The sequence below is a fragment of the Nomascus leucogenys genome, chromosome 4, assembly GCF_006542625.1.
Source record: "Nomascus leucogenys isolate Asia chromosome 4, Asia_NLE_v1, whole genome shotgun sequence".
Classification (NCBI taxonomy): Eukaryota; Metazoa; Chordata; class Mammalia; order Primates; family Hylobatidae; genus Nomascus; species Nomascus leucogenys.
The window spans coordinates 123,177,664-123,201,808 of NC_044384.1; the positions used below are offsets into that span (position 1 = coordinate 123,177,664).

General features: G+C 38.0%; 1 protein-coding gene across 3 annotated transcripts in view; it reads right to left on the reverse strand.

Annotated features, from left to right (window-relative positions):
- The window catches only part of CMC1 (C-X9-C motif containing 1), a 77,261-nt gene extending 53,912 nt beyond the window's left edge, over window positions 1-23,349 (reverse strand). The window contains exons 1-2 of one of the 3 annotated variants that reach the window (XM_003256794.4): window positions 23,135-23,349; window positions 1,613-1,702 (exon numbers count right to left, since the gene is read on the reverse strand). In XM_003256794.4, coding sequence (XP_003256842.1) covers window positions 1,613-1,702; window positions 23,135-23,153 — 109 coding nt within the window. In that variant the 5' untranslated portion in view covers window positions 23,154-23,349. Of the gene's footprint in view, window positions 1-1,612; window positions 1,703-11,189; window positions 11,293-23,134 lie in introns of those variants that run through there. The other 2 variants (XM_030812242.1, XM_030812241.1) reach the window with 2 other exon arrangements.
- Window positions 23,350-24,145: the final 796 nt, after the last annotated feature.

The window sequence follows — 24,145 nt, forward strand, 5'->3', positions numbered from 1 at the left end:
GTTTCATTGTCTAAGAGACAATGAAAGACAGTTCTGAAACCCAAAGTCATACAATCATTCTGCATTTTCCTTGGAATTATGTCAGTAAAAATTAAATCTGTAATTGAGTTAGCTAGCTTTCTTTCATTCTATGTATAAAGATAATATGCTGCATGACAGCATAAATACAACTTATATGTGTAACTTTAGACTGATATTTCAGTAATAAGTAAATTTTCCTACTAGTAAAAAGCCCTACAACTTTATTATAGGGTTTTTAAGTTTTATCTCCCCTCACCTGAATCAGGATATATATTTTCTAAGTTATATGAGGAATGTGCAGGATGTACCTCTTGTGACCATAAACATGACACCTACCAATGCCATACATGCACTACCTGCAGGTGTCAATAGGTTTACTTCTCAAGACACCTGGGAGTAGGTGTTAAAGAAAGGTACTCTGATTAAACTAATTCACAGGAAAGCAAGAGTAAAACCATTGGATGGTTATTTATATGAGTTTTAAAATGGAATAGGTCATAATAACTTATTGAAGAAACAAAAATGACCATCACACATTGTTGAGTCCAAAGGACTACTCTTATTTTATTGCCTCGATTCATCAATTGCAAAGCTCATCTCTAAGGGCAGAGGACAGGGAAGGGAACAAAAGTGTTCCTAGTATCCAAATGTTATTGACCCAGTCCTGAAATTAGAGTTGACACAGCCCTGCTCCCCTGTAGAGAAGCTTGCAGTGGAAGTGCAGCCCATCATCCTCACTAAAAATTATTGTGGTCCCTCAATAAATATGACCACAGGGAAAGTGAAGAAGTAAAGCCAGGAAAATAGCCTACGTCCATAAAAGTTTATTACTTCTTTTTGATGGCCCTTCCAAGAGGTAGAATTTTTTTTAAGATATTTCTAAAGTAATATTGCCATGAGCTTTTCTAATAACTCATCATTTACAAATGTATTATGGCCTCACTATTCACCTTTCACTGCTTTCTTTACATGTTTCACTAGAATATTACATATTAATCACTGATGTCTCTAGATCTATAGGAATATTTCATGTTAAAACATTTTCCAAAGAAAACATACACTTGTAGCTGTCTAGTGTATCTATTTACATAAATATCTTCCACTTAGAAATGTAAAACAAAACAAAAACCCCAGACTCACTGTAAGTCCTATCGGGATTCTATTAACAATTCAGTAATAGACAATGACACCAAAGAAAATCACCTTAGAATATATATATGTATGTGAATATGGTGACAGATGGAAAACAGGTATATGTTAGATTTGATGTTTCTTCCTCCCCTATAAAAATCATAAGAATAACTTGTTTCTCCAAATTACTCATACCAAGTTTTTCTATGTATATAACTGCACCTCTGAGGGTAAAACAAAAAATGTTTTTTACTAGTAATTTAGGGAAATATTTTTAAACTGTAAATGAATTGAACATCACTGGAAGTTCTGAAAGCTGAAATACTGGTATTTCAGCAAAAGGGTGAGAAGCAATTCATACATATTAATTCATTGACTACTTGATTCTGGGGCTAAGGATTAAATTCAGATCATATTATTAAAAATAAATTTGATCTTTACATGAATATTTGAATCTTACCTTGAACTTGTTCAGAACACCTCTCTTTGGCCTTTTCTCTCATTATTTTAGGGATCAAAACATCTTTTTCAACATGTCTGAGATGCTGGTCTGAAAAAAAAAGATCTTTCTTTAATAAAGTCTCAGGCAAATCACCAGATTAAAGGAAAAATAAGGCTCTGGTTTACTTAAAATAAAAGTCTATGCAAATATACTCAAAACTTACAACCTTATGAAACTGCGATTATTTTAGTCATTAAAACTCATCCTATTTGCAATGTTTTATATACAACAACAAAAATGTGAGGAATACAAGCAACGTGTTTCTTAAAATTTCTGCAAACTATACTACAACATTTTTATTTTATAACATATTCCATGCAGTTTTGTCAAAGTTGGCATCTAAATCATCATTCCCTTATTAATATAATCCACAAAAGAGGATTTTCACAGATACTGAGATCCAAGAATAGATGAAGAGATACAAGATTAAGAGACACACAAGTAGTTTTTCTACCTAGTAGTAAGAGTAGCCTAAAAAAGAACAGAAGAAAAGGTGGAACTACAAGTCCGTATGAAAATAAAGCGTGTGTGATTTCTGGGCATTTTAAACACAACTTCCACAACTGGACTAAAATGGCAAATTGAACACCTGCTCTAGAGTCCCACTTGCTCCTTAAATGCTAAGAGAGTCCTAAAAAATAAACAAGGGATAAGTGCCTTCAGTGAACCAAAAACGATGAGGAATCTCTGAAAGAAAAAAACGCAGATTAGATCAGATTAAATGAGGTAATCATATTACTATAGAGTATCCAGGAAAAACACGCATGCCAAAAGTGGGCACTGCTCCATGCTCTGAAGCAGCAAATATGGAAAGCAAGAAAACTTCCCCCGGAGGGAACTAAACAGTTATTAATTAAAGTGACTCAGTAGGAGCCAAATGGTCACCTCCTCTGCTGCCTTCAGGCCATGGGTGAAAAAAGTATATATAGGTATTTATCCCCAAAAGACCAGAAAGTTTCCCATTAAAAGAATACAGGAAAGAAGATTTTAGATTATTGTTAAGTATAATAAATATACTGAGGCAAATACAAAGACCTGGGTCCTCAGACAGCAATGGACTATGGATTACCTAAATGCACTTTGACAAAATGTCTGAAACCCCAAAATCCTAAAAGCTTCAAAAGGGAATAAACACTGCCTACATAAAGGAATGAGAATCAGATTTACATCATGGCTCACTGGCAAGACATGATGCAACAAGACAATGGAGAAATAACTTCAAAGTTCTGAGAGAGAATTATAAAGAATTATAAAGAATTCTAGAGTCTCTAAACTACCAATTATGAGTGAGGTTAAGGACATTCAGATATATAGGAACTAAAATGCTTACCACCTTCAAACCCTACAGAAAAAGAAGTAATCTCCTTATTACAGTTGATCCTTGAACAACATGGGTTTGAACTGTGGGGGTCCACTTAATACTCAGATATTGTCCAACCAAATGCAGATTGAAAATACAATATTTTGGAGATGCGAACCTATATGGTATACCAACTTTTCAGGTCGACTTTTCAGATACATGGGTTCTGAGGGGCCCATGGTGGGATTTGAGAATGCACAGGTTTTGGTAAATATGGGGCTCCTGAAACCAATCCCCTTCGTATACTGGGGAATGACTACTATGTGCAACAACCGCTAATCAAATTTAGTGATGTAGAACAATAAACAATAAACTATGGGTCAGAGGGGCCTGATCTGGGAAGACTCAAAGTTCTGGTGGTTCTGGTGTGCATTTTAAACACAACTTCTACAATTGGACTAAAATGGGAAATTGAACACCTGCTCTAGAGTCCCACCAGCTACAAAAGCTGGGGCTAGAGGATTTACTTCCAGAATTACTTCTTTTTTCATATATGTATCTGACATCTGGCCTGGAATGGCCAAAAGAAGTGCTCAGTTAGGACTGTAAACCAGAACATCTACCAATGGCCTCTCTACCTGGAGCCATGCAACACGATTAGTTCATGCTGCACTATACTGATTTCAAGTCATTAAGGATAGCCCACACTCAGGTGGAAGGAAATCAGATCCCATTCTTGGTAACAAAACCACACTACAGAAAAGCATGAAGAATGGGAGATAATTTTGTAACCTTCTTTGTAAAATAAAATCTCTCACAAGATGTAACAGAGAATATGCTCTGATAGAAAAAAAAACTGAACGCATGATATACAAACGTAATATTACAAAAACATATATTTAAGTTTGTTAAAACTGTGAAGTACTTAAACAACATTATCAACTAACTTGACCTAATTAACATTTATAGAATACCTAATAACAGCAGAACATCTATTAAGATAAACCATACTCTGGCTATAAAACAAATCTCAATAAATCTGAAAGAATTCAAGCCCTACAAACTATGTTCCCCGACACCAGTGTAATTAAATTAGCAACCAATAACAGATCTCTGGATAATCTCCAAATATTTGTAAGCTAAATAACACACTTTTAAATAACCCATGGATCTAAGAAAATGTCAAAAAGGAAATGAGAAAGTATTTTGATATGAATGAAAATAAAAACACAATATATCAAAATTTATGTGATGCAGCTAAAACAGTACTTGGAAGGAAATTTGTAGCACTAAAAACCTATCTAGAAAAAGAAAAAAGGTCTTACATCAACTTAAGTTTCTATTTGAGAAACCAGAAAAAGGGTAAAATAAACACAAAGCAAGCAAAAGAGGAAATGATAAATATCAAAATATAAATCAATGAAATAAAGAATACCACACAAATAAAAGAAAAAAAAATGAAATTAAAGCAGTTCTGAGAGGATAAGATCAATAAAATTTATAAACCACTAGCCAGACTAAGGTCACAAATTTCAAACATCAGAAATGATAAATATTTTTAAATAATAAGGTAATATTATGAACAAATTTAGGCCAATGAACTTGACAACTAGAATGAAATGAACAAATTCCTTTAAAAAACTACAAACCAACCAAAGCTCACCCAAGAAGGCATAGATACCCTGATACCAAAAGCAAGAACGGTATTTACAAAACACATACACATACACACCAAATCTACACACCAGTATGCCTCATGAACACAGATGCAAAAATCCTCAACAAAATATTAACAAATCAAACTCAGCAATACATAAAAATAAAGATACATAACAACAATATCGGATTTACTCCACGGAGACAAGGGTGGTTCACCATTCAAAATTCAATCCATGTAATCCATCAGATATCTTAACAGTCCAAAAAAGGAAAACCATATAATCATATCGATGCCAAAAAAAATTGGACAAAATTCTACATGCACTCATAAAAAACAAAATCAGTATACTTGGAACAGAAGGGGACTTCTTTAATGAAGGGCATCTACAAAAAATCCTCTGGCTTACATCATACTTTATACTAAAACTCTGAACGCTTTCCCTATAAAAAAAAGAAACATGGTATAAAATTACATAGAATTATACACAAACACATATGAGTACACGTAAAAACTGGTGAAAACTGAAAAGGTCTATAATCTAGTCAATAGTATTGTATCAACTTCAGTTTCCTGGTTTTGATATTGTACTACAGACATATAAGATGTCGCCACTGGGGAAAGCTATGAGATGGACACTCAAGACTATATAGTATTTTTCACAATTTTATGAGTCTATAATTATTTCAAAATAAAAAGTTAAAGAAAAAAACTCTAGAAAAAATCACAGGAGAAAATCCTCATGATGCAGATGTCATATAACTATAGAACAACAAAAAAAGTGCATGTAAAAACTGGTGAAATTCGACTAAGATTAGTACCTGAATCAATAATATTATACCATTGCCAATTCCCAGTTTCCTTGTTCACATTTATAGGAGCCTGTCCCAACCTTTTAAATTTTTGCCCTAAAAGGAACCTTTTTTGACATTTTTTCCTAATGTACCCCTATGAAATGTTAATATCACAGATATAGCATATATGTTTATGCACTGCGGGTGTAACATTCCTTTATATATTAAGAGAGTAAGATTTTTGTCTCCACCAATGTCAATTGTTATCCTTTTGAAGGCAGTTATCACACCCACTGAGAATATACATATCATGGTTATGTAAGATAGCATCATTAGGGAAAGGGAAGAAGGCAGGTACATGGAAACTACATGATTTTGCAGTTTCCTATTATTATTATATTATTAAAAAATAAAGTTATAATAAAAAAGTGAAAAAAAAGTATAAGGAAGCACAAACGACACAGAATAGCCAAAACAACACTAAAACAGAAGAACAAATTTAGATGCTATGCAGCAACTACCTGATTGTAATCATACTTGTAAGTCATACTACAAAACTACAGAAGTCAAGATGACGTAGTGTTGGCATAATTTGGGTAACCAAAAAGAGTAATGTAACAAAAGAGAACAAAAGAATCCAGAAGGCCAGGCGCGGTGGCTCATGCCTGTAATCCCAGCACTTTGGGAGGCCGAGGCGGGCGGATCACGAGGTCAGGAGATCGAGACCATCCTGGCTAACACGGTGAAACCCTGTCTCTACTAAAAAAAATACAAAAAATGAGCCAGGCATGGTGGCGGGTGCCTGTAGTCCCAGCTACTCCGGAGGCTGAGGCAGAAGAATGGCATGAACCCGGGAGGCAGAGCTTACAGTGAGCCAAGATCTCACCACTGCACTCCAGCCTGGGTGACAGTGTGAGATTCCGTCTCAAAAAAAAAAAAAAAAAGAATCCAGAAATACTTCCATGTATATACAATCAATTTATTGACAAATGCACCAAGGCTAGTTTATGAAGAAATAAAAGTATTTTCGACAAACGGTGGCAGAACTGTATTAACATGGAAAAAAAAAAAGCTAAACCCTTTGACCCCCTACTTCACAGTAACCACAAAAATTAATTGGCAATGTATCATAAGCCTAATGTAAAAACTAAAACTATTAAACAAAACAGACCCTTCAATTCCTTGGAGTAGACAGTTTCTTAAAGAGAGCATAAGGCAGTAAAAATAAATTATACAAATTATAAATTTGACTTCACTAATATGAAATCATTTGTTTATCAAAAGACACAATTAAGAAAATTTTAAAAAGGCATGCCACAGACCAGGAAGAAAAATTTATTTCATATATATATAAAACAAAGGGCTTGAGTCCAGAATATATCAAGAACCCCTATCTATCAATAATAAAAACTCAATAAAAGATGGACAAAAGGCTTGAATGGACACATCACAAAAGATGATATGCAAATTGTAAATATATATATATATATATAAAGGTGCTCAAAATCATTAATCATTAAGAGACTGCAAATGAAACCCCTTATATCATTTTGAACGCAGGAGAATGACTAAAATTAAAAACAATGACAACACCAACATTGGAGAGAATGTGGAGCATCTGCAACTTTCATATCTTGCTGGTGGGACTGTGAAATGATGCATTTCTCTGGAAAACTGCTGAGTTATAAAGTTAAATATGTTCCACTCCTAGGTATTCACTTATACAAGATAAATGAAAATATAAGTCCTGGCTCACTCACGCCTGTAATCCCAACACTTTGGGAGGCCGAGGTGGGCAGATCACAAGGCCAAGAGATCGAGACCATCCTGGCCAACATGGTGAAACCCTGTCCCTACTAAAAATACAAAAATTAGCTGGGCATCGTGGCGTGCGCCTAAAGTCCCAGCCATTTGGGAGGCTGAGGCAGGAAAATCGCTTGAACCCTGGAGGCGGAGGTTGCAGTCAGCCAAGATCGCATCACTGCACTCCAGCCTGGCGACAGAGCGAGACTCAGTCTCAAAAACAAAAAAAAGAAAATCTAAGTCCAGAAAACAACTTGTACAAGTCTATTTAGAGAAGAATTATTCAGAATAGCCAAAAATTACCTAGCAATAAAAAACAATGATACTATTGGTATACCACTACTATCAGTAGGATAGGTGATCTATCCTAGGCGAATCTCAAAAACATTTGAGCAAAAGAAAGCAGACACAGGAGTACATACTGCCATGATTCAAGAACGTGCAAAGTTAATCTATGGTGATAAAAATTACAACAGTGGTTATATATGGGAGCTGAAAAGGTACTCTCTGAAAAATGTCTTAATTAGGGTATATATATTTATGAAAACTCATTTAAGATCTGTAAATTTCACTGTGTATTTTACCTCAATTTAAAATCGATTAGCTTAAAAAATTATAGAAATCTGCACTCACAGTGGGAGATTTCAACACATAACTATTAGAAATTAGGTTACTAAGTAGACAAAAAGATTCATAATTTTCTCCTTAAAGTTACCGTTCATCTTTCATTAGATTTCTATCGGTAAATATATCTTTCCATAAATAACCTGTTGTAACTATTTACTGCTAGTGTTTAGGTTCAATTGATTTTTTATGTTGTCCTTATAATCAATAAAACCTCTCTCAATTTTAATAATTTGACAATAGATTCTCTTCCAATTTCTATGTAGACAATCACAGAAACAGTTTTGCATCCTCTTTTTTAATTCTTGCTGGCTACATCCTTTAGAAAAGTCGTTAAGTAGTAACTAGCAAGACCTCTGTCTTGGATACTCAAATTTTGTTTAAAATCTTTTCAAGTTGTCACCATGTCGGTGTTTGCCTATGACTCTCCTCCCTTATCTTTGCATTGTTTTGGTGTTAAAGTTGCATTATTTAAACAATAAATTAGGGACCTTCCTCTCCCTTTATATTATCTAGAACATTGTGTATAAAACAAAGATTATTCTCAGTTCCTTGAAAGTTTGTTAAAAATCACCCGTGATGGTCAGTTTTATGTGTCAGTTTGGCTGGGTTATAGCCCCAGGTTATTCATGCAAACATTAATTCAGGTGATGCTGTGAAGGTATTTTGCAGATTCACATAAAGATTATCAAAGATAATTTGGGTGGGCCTAATACAATCATTTCAAAGGCCTTAAGAGTAGAATCGAGGTTTTCCTGAAGAATTCCACTTGCTGACTGCAGCTTCAGCTCAAGATCAAGAATTCCAAGCCTGCCCTTCCTGACAGCCTGCTCTGTGCATTTCAGACTTACCTAACTGGTCCCTACAATCACATAAACCAATTTCTTGCAAGATCTCTTAACATGTATACGTATATATATATACACACACACATATATATGCATATGTGTGTATATATATATATATATACATGTTAAGATATATATATGTTTTTTCTGCTACTGATTATTTCCATGGTGGAATCCTGACCAATACACAACCTATCAGGGCTTGCGTTTTGGAGTATGTATGTGTGTATGTGTAAGACACACAGGCACAAAGAGAATTGTAACTATTGTTTCAATTTTGTAAGGACTTTTTACTTTTTCTAGAGTCAGCTGAAGTTTTAGCAAAATTATATTTCTCAATGACACTATCTGTTTCACCTAAATTTTCAAACAAAAAAATGATATGAAGGTGTTCACATGATTTTTTTCTCTTTACAACACCTGTGGTTGTATTCTAATTTTCATTGCCTACGTAAAAGTAGACAAACTATTTCTGTTAAGAACCAGAGTATAAATATTTTAAGCTTTACATATCCTCTGTCGTGTGTGTGTGTGTGTGTGTGTGTGTGTGTATGTATATGTACATGTATATATATATACATATTTTTTTAACAACGTTTCAAAAATGTTACTAACCGTTCCTAGCTTATAGGCCTTTCCAGATTTGGCCCATAGGTCATAATTTGCTGAACTCTTTGCTATATCATTTATTTACACATTCTCTTTTTCCTTAGCTTTGCCAGAAGCTACCGGAAACAGGCCGGGTACAGTGGTTCACGCCTGTAATCCCAGCACTTTGGGAGGCTGAAGCAGGCGGATCACTTGAGGCCAGGAGTTCAAGACCAGCCTGGCCAATATGATGAAACCCTGTCTCTAGTGAAAAAAAACTACAAAAATCACCCAGGCATGGTGGCACACGTCTATAGTCCCAGCTTCTCAGGAGGCTAAGGCAAGAGAATTGCTTGAACCCGGGAGGCGGAGGTTGCAGTTGAGCCCAGATCACGCCACTGCACTCCAGCGTAGGAGACAGAGCGAGACTCCATCTCAAAAAAAAAAAAAAAAAAAAAAAAAGAGAAAACAAAACAAAGCACTGAGAAGGAACTGGAAGCATGGATGGAGAGAAAAGGACAAATTCAGAGGGAGGTCCTATAAGCTTGATGGTGCCTAAAGGGGATGAGAGAAAGGGATGATTCAAGGAGGACTCCTAGTTTTCTGGCTTCAAGTAAAAGGATATGACCATTTATTGAGATAGGGAATACAAAAGAAGGATCAGGTAAGAGAGAAATTCAGTTGTGGACCTGTGGAATTTGAAGGGACTGTGTGACACATCTTGTAGAGTGGAAAGCTGATGCTTACTTACAGAGAAAAGAATAAAACTGAGACTATCTCCACAAATTCCTTTTTGTCTTGCCTACAGAATAAATCATAACTAGACATCAATAACTATTCAGTGTAATTACTAAACAGATTTGAAGACATTGGATTATACTGATCTATTTACAAAATTAATTTCAAATTGTTACTGTTTTTCACATACACAATTTTCATCTATACAACTTATTCATAATGCATCCTGATGAATCTTCTCTTTGCTCTATAAATCTTCCAATGGTCTTAAATAACTAAGGCAATATTATTTTGAATCAATTTCTTGAATACAGACATAGATTTGTAATATCAAACCATTTTTCCAAAAATAAATTATAACAGAAATTTACCTACATTATGAATTCTAAGCTATAATATTTCTATCAAACACATTTTTAAAACGGCTTGTCAAGACATCTGATCATTCTTCTAAAACTTCCTAGGGCAAATAAATAATTCCAGAATTGTATTAATATTGATTTCAATTTTCCAAATTATTGGTATCAAATCAGAAATGACAGTATTAAAAATATGAAAATTCTACTAAAGATTTTCCCACTTGATAGCATACCAGCCATTAAATATCAATGATTTATTAATTATAATTTTTGAAAAAGCTATCTTCAACATTACAAATATTATAGATATGGCAATTTTTATTCACAATATTACAAAGTGATTCTCTTAATGTCAATCTGGTGTATATATGTTATACATTTGTACAGAGGTTGCAAAACTAAAAATTAAATTTTGAAAGTTTGCTACTGTATAGTCACATAAATTTATACTGAATTAAAGAATCAGGATAACATCACCAGGGAAAATTTCCAAAGCTCTAACTTCTCAACATTCTATCATCACCTGGAAGTCAATTTTCACCTTTTTCACTGGCTGAATTTGTTAGCTCATATTTTGCTTTGGGGCTCATGTGTTCTTGCAATATGGCAGGGCTAGATTATAAGGCTACTGACAACAGCACTTGCTATGAATCCACAAAGACAACAGTGAAGCAAATCAGAATATTACAGAGTCTTTAATAGCAAAGAATGTGATATATGAAGGGCAAGCTATGCCCTTTCAGTAATGAATACATTCTAATTTAACTAATTTGATACTTACTTAGGTAATGCCACTTTTTAAAAAATTTACTAGTTACACTTACTTGTTCCTGAAGACAGTTTGGTGCTACTGTTTACTCTGTAGGAAAAACATGAAAAATGCTTGTAATAAACTTGCAACAGTATTCTCATTAGCAATAGTTTCTATATTTGGATCCCTCTTCTTTGTTTGTTTAGCTTTTTGGGGGGAGTTTTTGGGGGTTTTTTGGTTTTGGTTTTTGTTTTTTGAGACAGAGTACTACTCTGTCACCCAGGATAGGGCGCAATGGCGTGATCGCAGCTCACTGCAGCTTCTACCTCCCAGGTTTAAGTGATCCTCCTAACTCAGCCTCCCAAGTAGTTGGAAACGCAGGCACACTCCACCACATCAAGCTGTTTTTTATGTGTGTTTTATAGAGATGGGATCTCACTATGTTTCCCAGGCTGGTCTTAAACTCCTGGACTCAAGCGATCCACCCACTTCAGCCTCCCAAATGCTGGGATTACAGGAGTGAGCTGCCACATCCGACTGGTCCCTCTTCTTTACTAGCTATGAAGAGCCTCAAAAGGCAGAGCCCCGGGAAGAAGGCATGATATACAATACAATGAGACCAGAGTTCTCCATTGTTAGTTATCACTAAGTGCTTCACACCAGGAATCTAGGCAGACTCCAGTTTTTCTCAACAGCACAAAGATATGTATGCTCATGACCAGATATTCCTCTTGGCCAGTTTGTTCATACCTTCTTGCTATAATGACAGAGTAAAATGAGGAAGGGTAGAGGAAAAGACATCTTAAAATAGGAAAATTCACCTTCTTCCCTTCAAGCCATACTAGAACTGACAAAACAAAAACAAAAAGGGAAATCAAGAGTAGGACAGATGTTTCTTCCCCCGCAATGCTCCAGCCTACCTCTGTCTGTGAAACCTGAAGATGAGGGCAATTAATACATATAGTCTTCATAACGGTTCTCTCAGCTAAGTATTTTGATTTCATTTTGCAGATAAAGAAGTGGAGGCTCACAGAGGTGAAATGACCCAAGCTTCTAATAAAGTGCCAATGCCAAGATCATGTAACCCAGGCTCTAAACCTTCAATGACACCACCATGCACATGGAGTGGGGGCCTTAGGGGACTTAAGCAAACAAGGCTAAGTGAGCTTCCACAGTTATGCTGAAGCAGGGAAACAACCTTTAGACAGTAAGTTTGTGTTTCAGAAGCACCATCTGAAACAGCAAAATTTAAAAATTCAGTTCTCAATTTTTTATCAGAAAGTAAAATCAAAGGGAATTCTGATTCTGCTTCCTACCATAGGAAAAAAAAATATTTTCAAAAGCAAGAGGAGCAATTTGTCAGCTGGCTGAAAAACACATTAAAAGAGAATAAACATCAAATATTAGGTCAGCTACTAACAATCTAATTTTGTATAAGCTCAAACGTTTACAAAATACGGAAAGTACATCAGTGAGGTAGATGTGCCTATTTCTGCTTAGCTTCTGGGTCAACTACCACCCATATCCCACAATAGTATGCTTCATCTGAGCTTCTCTGTCCTATCAGCTTTCACTGTTAATTAACCACCTTGTTCACACTAGATGTGCCCATTTCCCAATAGCACCTATTTCTTGGACCTCAGATTCTGCAGATTGCTAGGTGTGAAAACTTCCTCTTCCACCCACACTGCTTTAACCAAGAAGAAGCCAGAAAGGGACAACATATTTAAAAGTATACCAAAGCAGGAAATTAACTTATGCAATAAGACATGCCAATTTTAGAACTGTGTTACAACCGCCATTGTGGCCATAATTTCTTAAATGAACAAGTTTCACATTTACTTTATTTGGTAAAACTTCAAGACTGTCTTTGCGCCTACAAGCACAATTTCCCACTAATATCCGGTAGAAAATCAGCAGTGTTATGGGACAGGAGCAGACATTTGAGAAAGTAATAAATGACAGCATACCTGTGGCCTTCTTAGCAATACATTGCCTGATTTACTTTTTTTCTCATATAAATCTAGAAGACTGTGTAATATTCTCAAGCCTACGAATGTTCCTCAAGCCTCTGTCCACCATGTTACTACTGGTTCTTCTTTTATCTTACAATATTTCATATAATTCCTATAAAGAAAATATAATACTTTGATAATGGGATAGGATAATTATTTTTATACTGAAGGGTTTTCCATTTATTTCAAAGACTCAGCCTTTGCTCAAATCACATCATCTTTCTTGGTATGGCTTCAGAGCTAATCTGAAGTAAACATGAAAACCAGTTCCATAATATAACTTTTTTGGGGTAGGAGCAATATGGTTTGGATATGGTTTGTCCCCACCAAATCTCATGTTGAAATTTGATCCCCAGGGTGGCAGTGTAAGGAGGTGGTCCCTAGTGGGATGTGTTTGGGTCATGAGGGCAGATGTCTCATGAACGGCTTTGTGCCCTTCTAGCAGTAATGAATTCCTGCTCTTGCTGGAGTGGACTAGTTCTTCAGAGTGGGCTGGTTCTCAGAGAAAATAACTAGTTCCCAAGAGACTGGATTGTTGTAAAAGTCAGGACGCCTCTCACGTTTGGTCCCTCTTCACACATGCCCGCTTCCCCTTTGATCTTCTCTGCCATGTTCTGACACAGCACAAATGCTCTCATCAGAAGCCAAGCAGATGCCATGCTTCTACAGCTTGCAGAACTGTGAGCTAAATACACTTCTTTCTTTATAAATTACTCATCCTAAGGTATTCCTTTATAGCAACACAAAACAAACGGAGACAAGGGAAGAGGCAGCATTTCCCAGGATGATCATCTATCACCTTCACCAGATTGTCTCTGGTTAAACTTTGGCTGAAATTCAAATTAACTTTCAGAACAAAGATTTGCCAAAATGAAGATATTAAGACGAGTGTACTGAAGAATCCGAAGGGAAATCTTAAAGGAGTTTCAAAAATATCCTGAACAATGGTAACAATACTAGAAGTATACACACTTTCAAGGTAATATCTGTACTTAATCCTCCTGGGGCAATCCCACAAGGTTCCACCTTTAAAGATGGTGTTTATGATACTGAGTTCTCAGTGCTCATCTCCATCTCCAACTCTCCACATTTTCAACTATCTACTGGTGGTTTCTAAGTCCCACCAGCAGCTCAATTCCAACTTAAATTTTCTACAATGTAAACCTTCATTTTGCCAACCTAGTGGTTATGCTACCCTTCTTACCTGAAAAATCAGCTTATAGTTATATAGTACACAGAAGCAACACGATAAATATTTATAGAAAGAAGAAAAGGGTGGTGGATGGAACTGGTTTACAAACATCACCTCATTTAGAAGCAGGTATAAAGAAACTAAGACTCAGAAAGCTCAAAGCAATCTTGCAGCATTACCCAGCAAGTAACAAGTAAAGCCAAACTAGTTCAATTTCAATCTTTATTTTCCATCTTCTACCTCTTATTTTTTGTTATCAAAGTTTACTTATTTAAAACCCAATTCAACATTTCTCCATCCCAAAGTTCTTCCTGACCTCCAGCACTAAAAAGTAATTTCTCCTTTCTCTAACCCCAAGATTTTGGCTGCACTAGTTCTGTTGCTATAATCACACCTGGACTTAAACACATCACATCACACTATATATCCAATCTTCTCCTGCTAGATCAGTGGTTGGCATGAGTTGAATTGTGTTTACCATTCTCTAAATTCGTATGTTGAAACCCTAACCCCCAATGTGACTGTATCTGGAGACAGTGCTTTTGGGAGGTAATTAAGGTCAAATGAGGTCATAAAGGTGAGGCCTTAATTCGATAGGATTAGTGGCCTCATAAGAAGCAGAGGGCTCTCTCTGCTTCTCGCTCTCTCCTCCTCCTCCCTCAACCTCCTCTTCCCCCATCCCTCCCCGCTCACCGCCATGTAAACACACAGGGAGAAGGCAGCCATCTGCAAGTCAGGAAGAGAGTCCTTGTCAGCAACCAAATCTGCTTGCATCTTGGTCTTGAACTTCCTAGCCTCCAGAAGAGTAAAAAAATTAATGTACATTTTTTAAGCCACCCAGTCTATGTTGTGTGGGTCACACAGTCAGTCTGTGGGATTTTGTTATGGCAGCCTGAGTAGACTAAGACAGATTTTGGTACCAGAAGCTCTCAACCCTGGCTGTACCAAAGAACCACTTGAGAGGACTGTACAAAATTCTTAATGCTTGGGCCCCACCTCAGACCCGTTAAATCAGAAATGCTGGGGTAAAAGCCAGGCATTGATATTTTTTAAGGCTTCCCAAATAATTATAATATGCAGCTAGACTGAGAACTACTGCAAGTAAAAGTTAACTTTAATGAGGTCAGAGACCACGTCTAACTCATCTTTGTAATTCCCTGTAACTCCTAGCATATGGTAAATATGCAATAAAATTGTTTTAACTGTTTAACAAATGACGCATACATTTAAAAGAGTTTTAGTATTTGATGGTTACAGATACACTGTAAACAAATACATATGTACCTATTATGTACCAATCACCACACCAGGGATTGTGTATACAATAATGAATCAGTCAAAGCAAGGTTCCTTATTCTGCAGCATAAACATGTGATACTCTACATTCCAATTAGTCATGTTTAGGTAATTAACATATCTTTTGATCTGTAAGAATCTCCCAGTAACAGTTCTTTAGCAAAACACAATGCAGGATGGTAAACACCACATTCTTAGCAATTTTTTCCTTCAGTCTTCTTACTTAAAAATGCAAAAATAGGCTGGGCGTGGTGGCTCACGCCTGTAATCCCAGCACTTTGGGAGGCTGAGGAGGGCAGATCACGAGGTCAGGAGATCGAGACCATCCTGGCTAACACAGTGAAACCCCGTCTCTACTAAAAATACAAAAAAAATTAGCCGGATGTGGTGGACGCCTATAGTCCCACCTACTTATGAGGCTGAGGCAGAAGAATGGCATTAACCCGGGAGGCAGAGCTTGCAGTGAGCTGAGATCACTCCACTGCACTCCAGCCTGAGCAACAGAGCGAGACTCTGTCTCAAAAAAAAGAAAAAATGCAAGAATAGAACAGAGGATTGTTGGGGAGAATGTTAACTTGGGTATCAATAGTTTTATTTGGGTACTATTTTGTTTGGTCCACTTATATCAAGTACAAGGTAATATTTCTCATATTTTTGACATCTATAGAATTTTACACATATGATTTTAACACCCCAAACAAAAAATTAAAAAAGATACTAATCCAGGCAACAAGACATAAACTTGAATTTATTTCTGTGTGGAGTCAAAAACACCTTGAGACCTATGACAAGTATTAATATTTAGAATCATAAAAGTTCAAGTCTTGAAGCAACCTTAGCAATTATCTGATATATCTCTTTCCCTACTTCTCATCCTCAAACCTCATATTATGTCATTAAGCACAGGTTAATGACAAAGTCTGAGACAATAAGTCAGTCTTACTAACTCCCAAATTCGGTGTTGATTCCACAACAGTACACTACCTCCCTGGGAGGAGGTGGCCAATCTTCTATAATCTAGGTGAAATTAACTGACCTATCCTTTTATCTAGTCTCTAATGAATTTAAAGAAGTGGATTCAGATGAAAAATATTTACTATTTATTACACAGGTAGAATATTCCCATTCTTCAAATCATGTTTTTATTTCTCCAATTATTTGTTACATATAGGCGCATCATATCTGTAGGTTTCCTTTTATTCGTCAAATAAAAGGACTATATCTAAAAGAAAAACAACTCTATACATAGGGTACATGATATTTTGGTGGAGTTTTTAATCCTAAACCTTAAAAAAAAAATGTTTAACTGGAGGTGGTGGCAATCAGGAAAAGCCTCCTAAGAAACTGATTTTAAATTGAGTTGTGAAAAATGAACAAGAATTCAGTAGACTTGGGGATAGGGAAGATGGGGGAAATTCTAGAGAGAACAGCGTGTACGATGGCCTAGAAGACAAAAAAAAAAAGTACAGCTTAGCCTACCTTAAGTATATCTTAAGCCAGTGTTACTCAATCTTGTTAACCACAACCTGTGACACTTTACTGGATGCAGTACACACACCTGTGTGTGTGTATACATGTGTGCAAGTACCCATTCCTATCTGACCTGTCACTATCTGAACTCTCACTACTATCGAAACTCTTACTATCCAACTAAGATTCCTAATAGATTCAGATAAATTATTTTTAGGATAGAGCTGGTATCCCTCCTGCAGCAGAGAACGTTGGAGCATTCATACGTGCAACGTTCTCAGGACTGGCACTGGCCATGGTAGCCCTTTGCTGTTTTCCTTGCTGCTGTCCCTCTCCCAACTCCTGCAGTAACCAATGACTGAAAAATGGCATGAAAGCCCAGCTCCCTTGCCTCCAAGGCACAATAAACTGTATGTATCATGTGGTACACCAGAACTGATTAGGTTAAGACCTGAAACCACATCCTTGCTCAGATTTTTCCCCTCCCCTTTCCTATTTTCCTTACTCTCTTAAGGGTTTTTTTTTTTTCTTTTCCTAAAGGCAATCTATTAATAAATCACCCAAGTTACATGCAGTTCTAGTGACCAGCTCTTACTCTCTAATACTGTGCCCAAATAAAAGGAACCAGGGCTTCTCAGAGAAATAACTAATTCTATGGATTGTCCAGGGTAGGTACAAGATGAAGCAGTGATATCTTGTGTGAGGGAATAAAAAGGAAATGCTCAAAAAAATGGTGAGAACATATGACAAAGATCCAGCAGCTAGCTTAAAGGGAACTCTGGCCAAATCTGGGGAAATTTGAGCACAAAAAATAATTATGTACATTAACAGAGTATAAACCATTGAAAATACAGGAATTCATGAGTCCTTACCAAAAATACCAATAATAAATTCATAAATCAAGGAAAATGAAACAAAGCAATCTCTTGCCTACAGTAAAATGTCAACAACCATCTAGTAAATGTGAGGGGAGTGTGCTAGAGGTAGAAAATCATTATTTTGCAACCATTATGGGAAAGACTGAATCAGGTAAAAAAAAAACCATCAATGGACCCCAAATCAAAGAGAAATATTTGATGAGAAGCAAACATTTACAAGGTCTTAACCTTCCCACAGATTAGTTACTAATTGCAAAACAGAGAAAATATGGCAACAAAACAGGGCAAAACCTTGAGTGGGTAATCAAAATTAACATCACCTACGAGAGACAGATACCCACGTACCTCCAGATGGGATACTCTGGAAAGACACATCACGTATGCAGTATGTGGCTGAGATCAAGGTTATTCTCGATCTAAACAAAAGTCAGATCAACACAAAATGAGGAGAGTTCTGTTTGACACTCTGTTACCTAAAAACTTGCAGTGTCTTCCCATTGTTCTTAGTATAAAATTCAAAATCCTTGAAATGGTTTACAGGTCATTTCATGCTTCAAAACTGAAATCCCAACCCCCACCCCACTGCCATGGCACACACTCCTCTTTGATCTCAATTCTTCTTTCTTATGGTCTTTTGCTTAAGCCTGTGTTTTTCAAATTTCACAGAGCAACCATCAGACAGTTGTTAATCCGATGAGACAAAAATAATGTATTTTCTATGGCAAATACACTTTTAATTTATAAATATACAAAATGTAGATGTTAAGTCTTTTTTCTTTTGTTCTGAGCCACCAACGTAATTTACGTCTAAGAAGATACTCTAGAGACATAGCGGCAATAATAAAATCAAAATTTTTCTTATAGGCCAGACACGGTGGCTTATGCCTATAATCCCAGCACTTTGGGAGGCCGAGGTGGGCAGAGCACTTGAGCCCAGGAGTTCAAGTGTTCCTGAGCAAGGAGTTCAAGTGCAGCCTAAGCAACATGGTGAAACCCCATCACTAAAAAAAATAAAAGATTTTTCTAATCAACTCCACAACCTTTTACATATTAAACATACAATGCTCAAAAAAGATTCTTCAAGTTTGTTTAGATGTCTAACTTAAAAACTAAAATTTTCTAGTAAATGTAAGTGCTAGTACTGTGCCTGTACCCCTAAAGGTAATTTACCTACATTCCCATAGGAACCACTAAAAGAACCCCAACTTGGAGTACTGCAACTCAAATGTTCCAAGAATATCCACAATTAAATCCTCCCAATACACATATACCTTAAACACCTTCTCATGGAATGTCATGAAATTCTTAACCCCACTTTCCACCCCCTAAACCCTATCTCTGTCCCATCTTCCTCCTTTTATTAGGTTCCCGGAAGAAAACAGCAATAGAAGGACACAGGGACACACACACACCTGATTAAGGAAACTTCCCTTAGGCTGCCATGCCCCATCCTGCATAAGTAGAGAATGAATCCATGTTGACAGAGGGAAGAGACCCTAACTAAAAGAGGGAAAGGTCAAAGAAGGGAGAAAGGAATTACTTTAGTTGATAGAGAAAGTGAAAAATCAAATTTATCAGGTGCAGGTTCCTACGGGCCATCATCTGAGAATATAATCATGTCTGAAAATTTGTCCAGAACATGGCAATAAGCAAAGAGTGCTGTTATTACTGCTACATTAACAAAAAAAGGAAAATAATGTAAATAAAACTACGTATACGCATGTAACCTGCATTTCATCGTTGGGTTCACAGTTTCTTAAGGAAAACAGAGACCCTACAAAGTTAAGTAAAAGTTGCTGCCAAACGAAAAATCAAGCTTCTATAAAGACCACAGAAAATACAAAATAAACCAATAGGAAAACAGATTTTGCTAAATGAACCTCATTTGGTGTATCTATTATTCATTTACGCAATATGGGCAACTACCATCGTGGGCTGTACAAAGCAGTCGAACATCAAAATGTGAAACTAAGCTTCGACGTATGAACCAAATAAACATGAAATTTAAAAAAAAAAAAAAAAAAAACTGCCTTCCATACATTTTATTCTGGAATTTAAACAGACAAAACAATTTAGGGAAAAAAAAATATTCCTACTTGCCGACTCCACCTTTTTACTTTCCATTGCTTCCATTCCTTCCTTTGATTAAGTTTCCAATAATCACATTGTTAGATTTGACCATGACCTTCCACCCAGCTGCTGACGTAAAAAAAAACTGGAATTATCCCTATTTCCTCCCTTTTTTTTTTTTTTTTTTTGAGACGAAGTCTCACTCTGTGGCCCAAGCTGGAGTGCAGTGGTGCAACCTTGGCTCACTGCAACCGCTGCCTTCCAGGCTCAAATTCTCATTCCTCAGCCTCCCTAGTAGCTGGGACTACAGGCGTGTGCCACCATGCCTGGCTAATTTTTTTGTATTTTAGTAGAGACGGGTTTTCACCATGTTGCCCAGGGTAGTCTCGAACCCCTGAGCTCACCCGATCTGCCTGCCTCAGCCTCCCAAAGCACTGGGATTACGGGCATGAGCCACGGTGCCTGGACGCTGTTTCCTCCCTTTCTCTCACCATCCTTATTCAATGCAACCACAGGTCCTGTCAATTTCTCCTCATGATGCTGTATATTTCTTTCCATCTGTCTACTACCATCTTCTGCTAAGAATACAAACGTATTTGGCCTGGACTACTGCTCCCATCTCTTAACCTGTCTCCCTTCTTCCACTTATGACCTGACCCCACTGCAATGCATGCTACCACTGTAGCGAGGGTAATAAACACACAAATTATGTTACTGCCCTCTTTAAAAGATTCTAAAGGCATTTGATGACATTAGAAAAAATCCAAATGCTTTATTATCACAGCCAGCCTTTGAGGCCTTGCAGCCTCTGCAATATCTAGGCATTTAGCAACTACCTACTTTCCCAGTATCTTTCCTTATGGATCCCCTCCACACTCTGACCCACATTCAGGTTAAATATTTTAAGTATTTGCTACTTGATGGCCAAGCACACTCTGCCTAGCTTCCTCTGATCCCTCAGATTCCAATTCAAATGACACCTCCTCATAAAGCTCTTCACTGACTAATCTCTTCACCATCTACCACATTACATTATTTTCTTCATGTTTATCACAATCTGTAAAAATGTGTGTGTGTATGTGTGCCCACGCACGTGTCTGTGTGGGGGGAAAAGGTGGTGTTAATTGTCTTTTTCTACAACTAGATAAGCTTTATTGGGAGCAGGGACTTTGTTTGTCCTATATACTACTGTTCCCTAGGGCCCAGAACAATATGGGGCATATACCAGACACTCAACAAGTCTTTGTTTAATCAATACTCAAAAGGTGGCATGGTCTACAGCACTGGACTGGAAATGAAATTACCTAGGTTCTAACCAGACTTGACTCTACCAGCAACTAGCTGTGTGGCCTCGGGTACACCACCAGATTGGAGTGGCTTATGAGTAACTTGAAGGTAAGCAAGTGAAGAGAGCAAGTATGAAGATTTTTTTCCCAAATTTCCTTGTCTAAACTCAAAAATTGTAGATATATGGAAATCTTTAACCTCTCTCAGTCTCAGTCTCCTCATTTGTATGAGATTACTTTAAAGGTCACTTCAAGTTCAGAAGTACCATAATTAGGCTGGGTGCGGTGGCTCACACCTGTAATCCCAGCACTTTGAGAGGCCAAGTCAGGCGGATCACTTGAGGTCAGGAGTTCCAGACCAGCATGGCCAACATGGCGAAACCTCATCCCTACTAAAAATACAAAAATTAGCCGGGCGTGGTGGTGGGCGCCTGTAATCCCAGCTACTCGGAAAGCTGCGGTGGGAGAATTGCTTGAACCCAGTAGGCAGAGGTTGCAGTGAGCCGAGATAGCGCCACTGCACTCCAGCCTGGGCGACAGAGTGAGACTCCATCTCAGTAAAATAAAAAAAAAAGAAATAACATAAATTATATGGGCCTAGACCTGAACTTTCCTTACTCACCCCTCACTTACACTCTACCCCTTCACCCTCAAGAACCAAATCATGGTAGTCATCCTGAAACCAAGCATCGCACAGTGCACCTTACTATCTAAACCTTTGCTCATAGGGCTGCCTCTTCTCCAGCTCCAACCACTGGAAATTCCATCCCTCAAAGCCCAGATCAACTGCTAACTGCTTCATAACCACCTAGTCCAAAATAAATATGATCATTATGTTCCAGAACTCCTCTATGCTTCAAATTAGAGTACTCCCTGATCTACCACTACCTGCTGGACTAGTCACTTAGCTTCTCTTCGCCTCAGTTTCCTAATCTGTAAAATGGAGCTAAAAGGATCTACCATACCACCTATTATTGTTGGATAACAGAGAACACTTAGCATGGTAATAACGTCTTCAATTAAAACATCTGTGCTACATATATTTTTCATGCTCCTTGAAGGCTCCGAAAGAGCATTTTCCATTTCTGAATCTCCCGTTTGACGCCATTTACCTCTCAGTTTTGACTTTTTTGTACCCATAAAATGAAAGAAATGGACTAGACCAACTACCATTCCCTCCAAAAATGTTATCTATTCCCTTGCAAAAATAGCCTAAAGCAAAGATACTGCAGGTGACCGTCCACAAGGACCGGAATTCGAGGGAAAGTTAACTATTGCTGCAAACGGAAGTGGGTGGAAGCACGGAGATTAAAACAACATTCAAGATTTTGAAAATCCTTTCCAAAGAAACTGACTCCTGCCACAGTGACGGATCCTTTGGAATACGTTTTTAAGTTGGGTTACAAGGATGAACTCGGGGTCCATGAACTCTCAAACAGAAATGTAAACTGTGCGCCAGAACAAATATACAAATTTTTCTGGGGCCAGAGTGTCTGCAGCATACATTAAATGAGTCTGTGACCTTAAGGGGCGAAAAGAGGGTGACAATGAAGAGACTAGTCGCGTTAAGTAGGAAACGACAATGGACGATAGTTTAGACCACAAACGCAACCTCAGATAACCATAACCCCCAACAAGTGAGAAGATGACCTAAGACCGGGTGAAGCAGCCGCCGGGTATGAGGAGACGCTGGTGGAAGCAATGCTACCCAGAGCTCTGCACCTTTCCCAGGTCGGCCTCCAGCCCGCACAGCCGGCGGCGTGAGACCCGGGGCGAGGCCCCTCGGCAAACCCTGCTTCCCGCCCCGGTACCTGCGGGGTCGAGCGCCATCTCGGCGGGCCGAGAAGAAGACAGCCGCTTGGCGGCTCCGGGGCAGGCAGGAAGAGGAGTGGAGGGGAGGGGCTTGGGCTCGGACGCACGTGCGACCTCCGGGAGCTTCCCGCAACAGAAACGCGGGCCCTTTGCAAACCCCCGCCAGGCCCGTTTCCCTCTTCCTCCCCAGGTTCCTACTTCCGCCGCCCGTTGCGCCTGCGCCCTTCTGGCCCCGCCCCAATCCTGTAACTACAGTGGAACTGACTTCGCGAGGGGAATAACCAGGAAAGGGGGCGTGGCTGCGTACCTTTGGGGCGGGACCGTGCAGGACGCGCGCAGCCTAGCTTCCGGAGGCTTAAGCGCCGGTTGCAGGCACGAGTCTGCAGTGACTGGAGACGAACTTGCAGGACTTTGGGACTGCGCCTCACTCGGTGACTGGGTCAAAGTCCGAGCCCCGTCCCCCATACCCGCCTTCGGAGAACCAAATGAATCATCCAGGTCCTTTTCTTTTCTTCGTTAACGTTCATTCATTCATAAATGTCTATTTCGTGCCTGCCAAGTTCCAGCCACGATTCTGAATACGAGGGGAAAATAACAATAAAAATAACGTCCCTATTCTCAAGGAGCAGTGTGGCAGGGGAGACAAATAAAAGCAACACGCTGTTAAATGTGATAAACGCCACACGCACTAGATATTCACAGCTTGTTCTACCATAAAGGTGGTATGGTGTGTGCAATATCGTTATTTCTCCTTCAAATCAAAGACTGTGGCTCTCCTAAACGTTAAAATGTGGGCTCTAGAAGTACCTCTATGTTGTGAAATAATATCCTCAGGACGTACAGTCTGATTTGGGTGATGTTACAAATCCTGCCTCTATCAGTAAAAGCTGTATGTTTTGTGAGAGTAAAATGAAGGAAGGTAATAGCCGTCCCGCTGAAGACCCACTACTCACCTCTTCTCAATAGAAGAAACTTTCTAGGTGGCACTTAGGTTCATTTCCACTCACAAA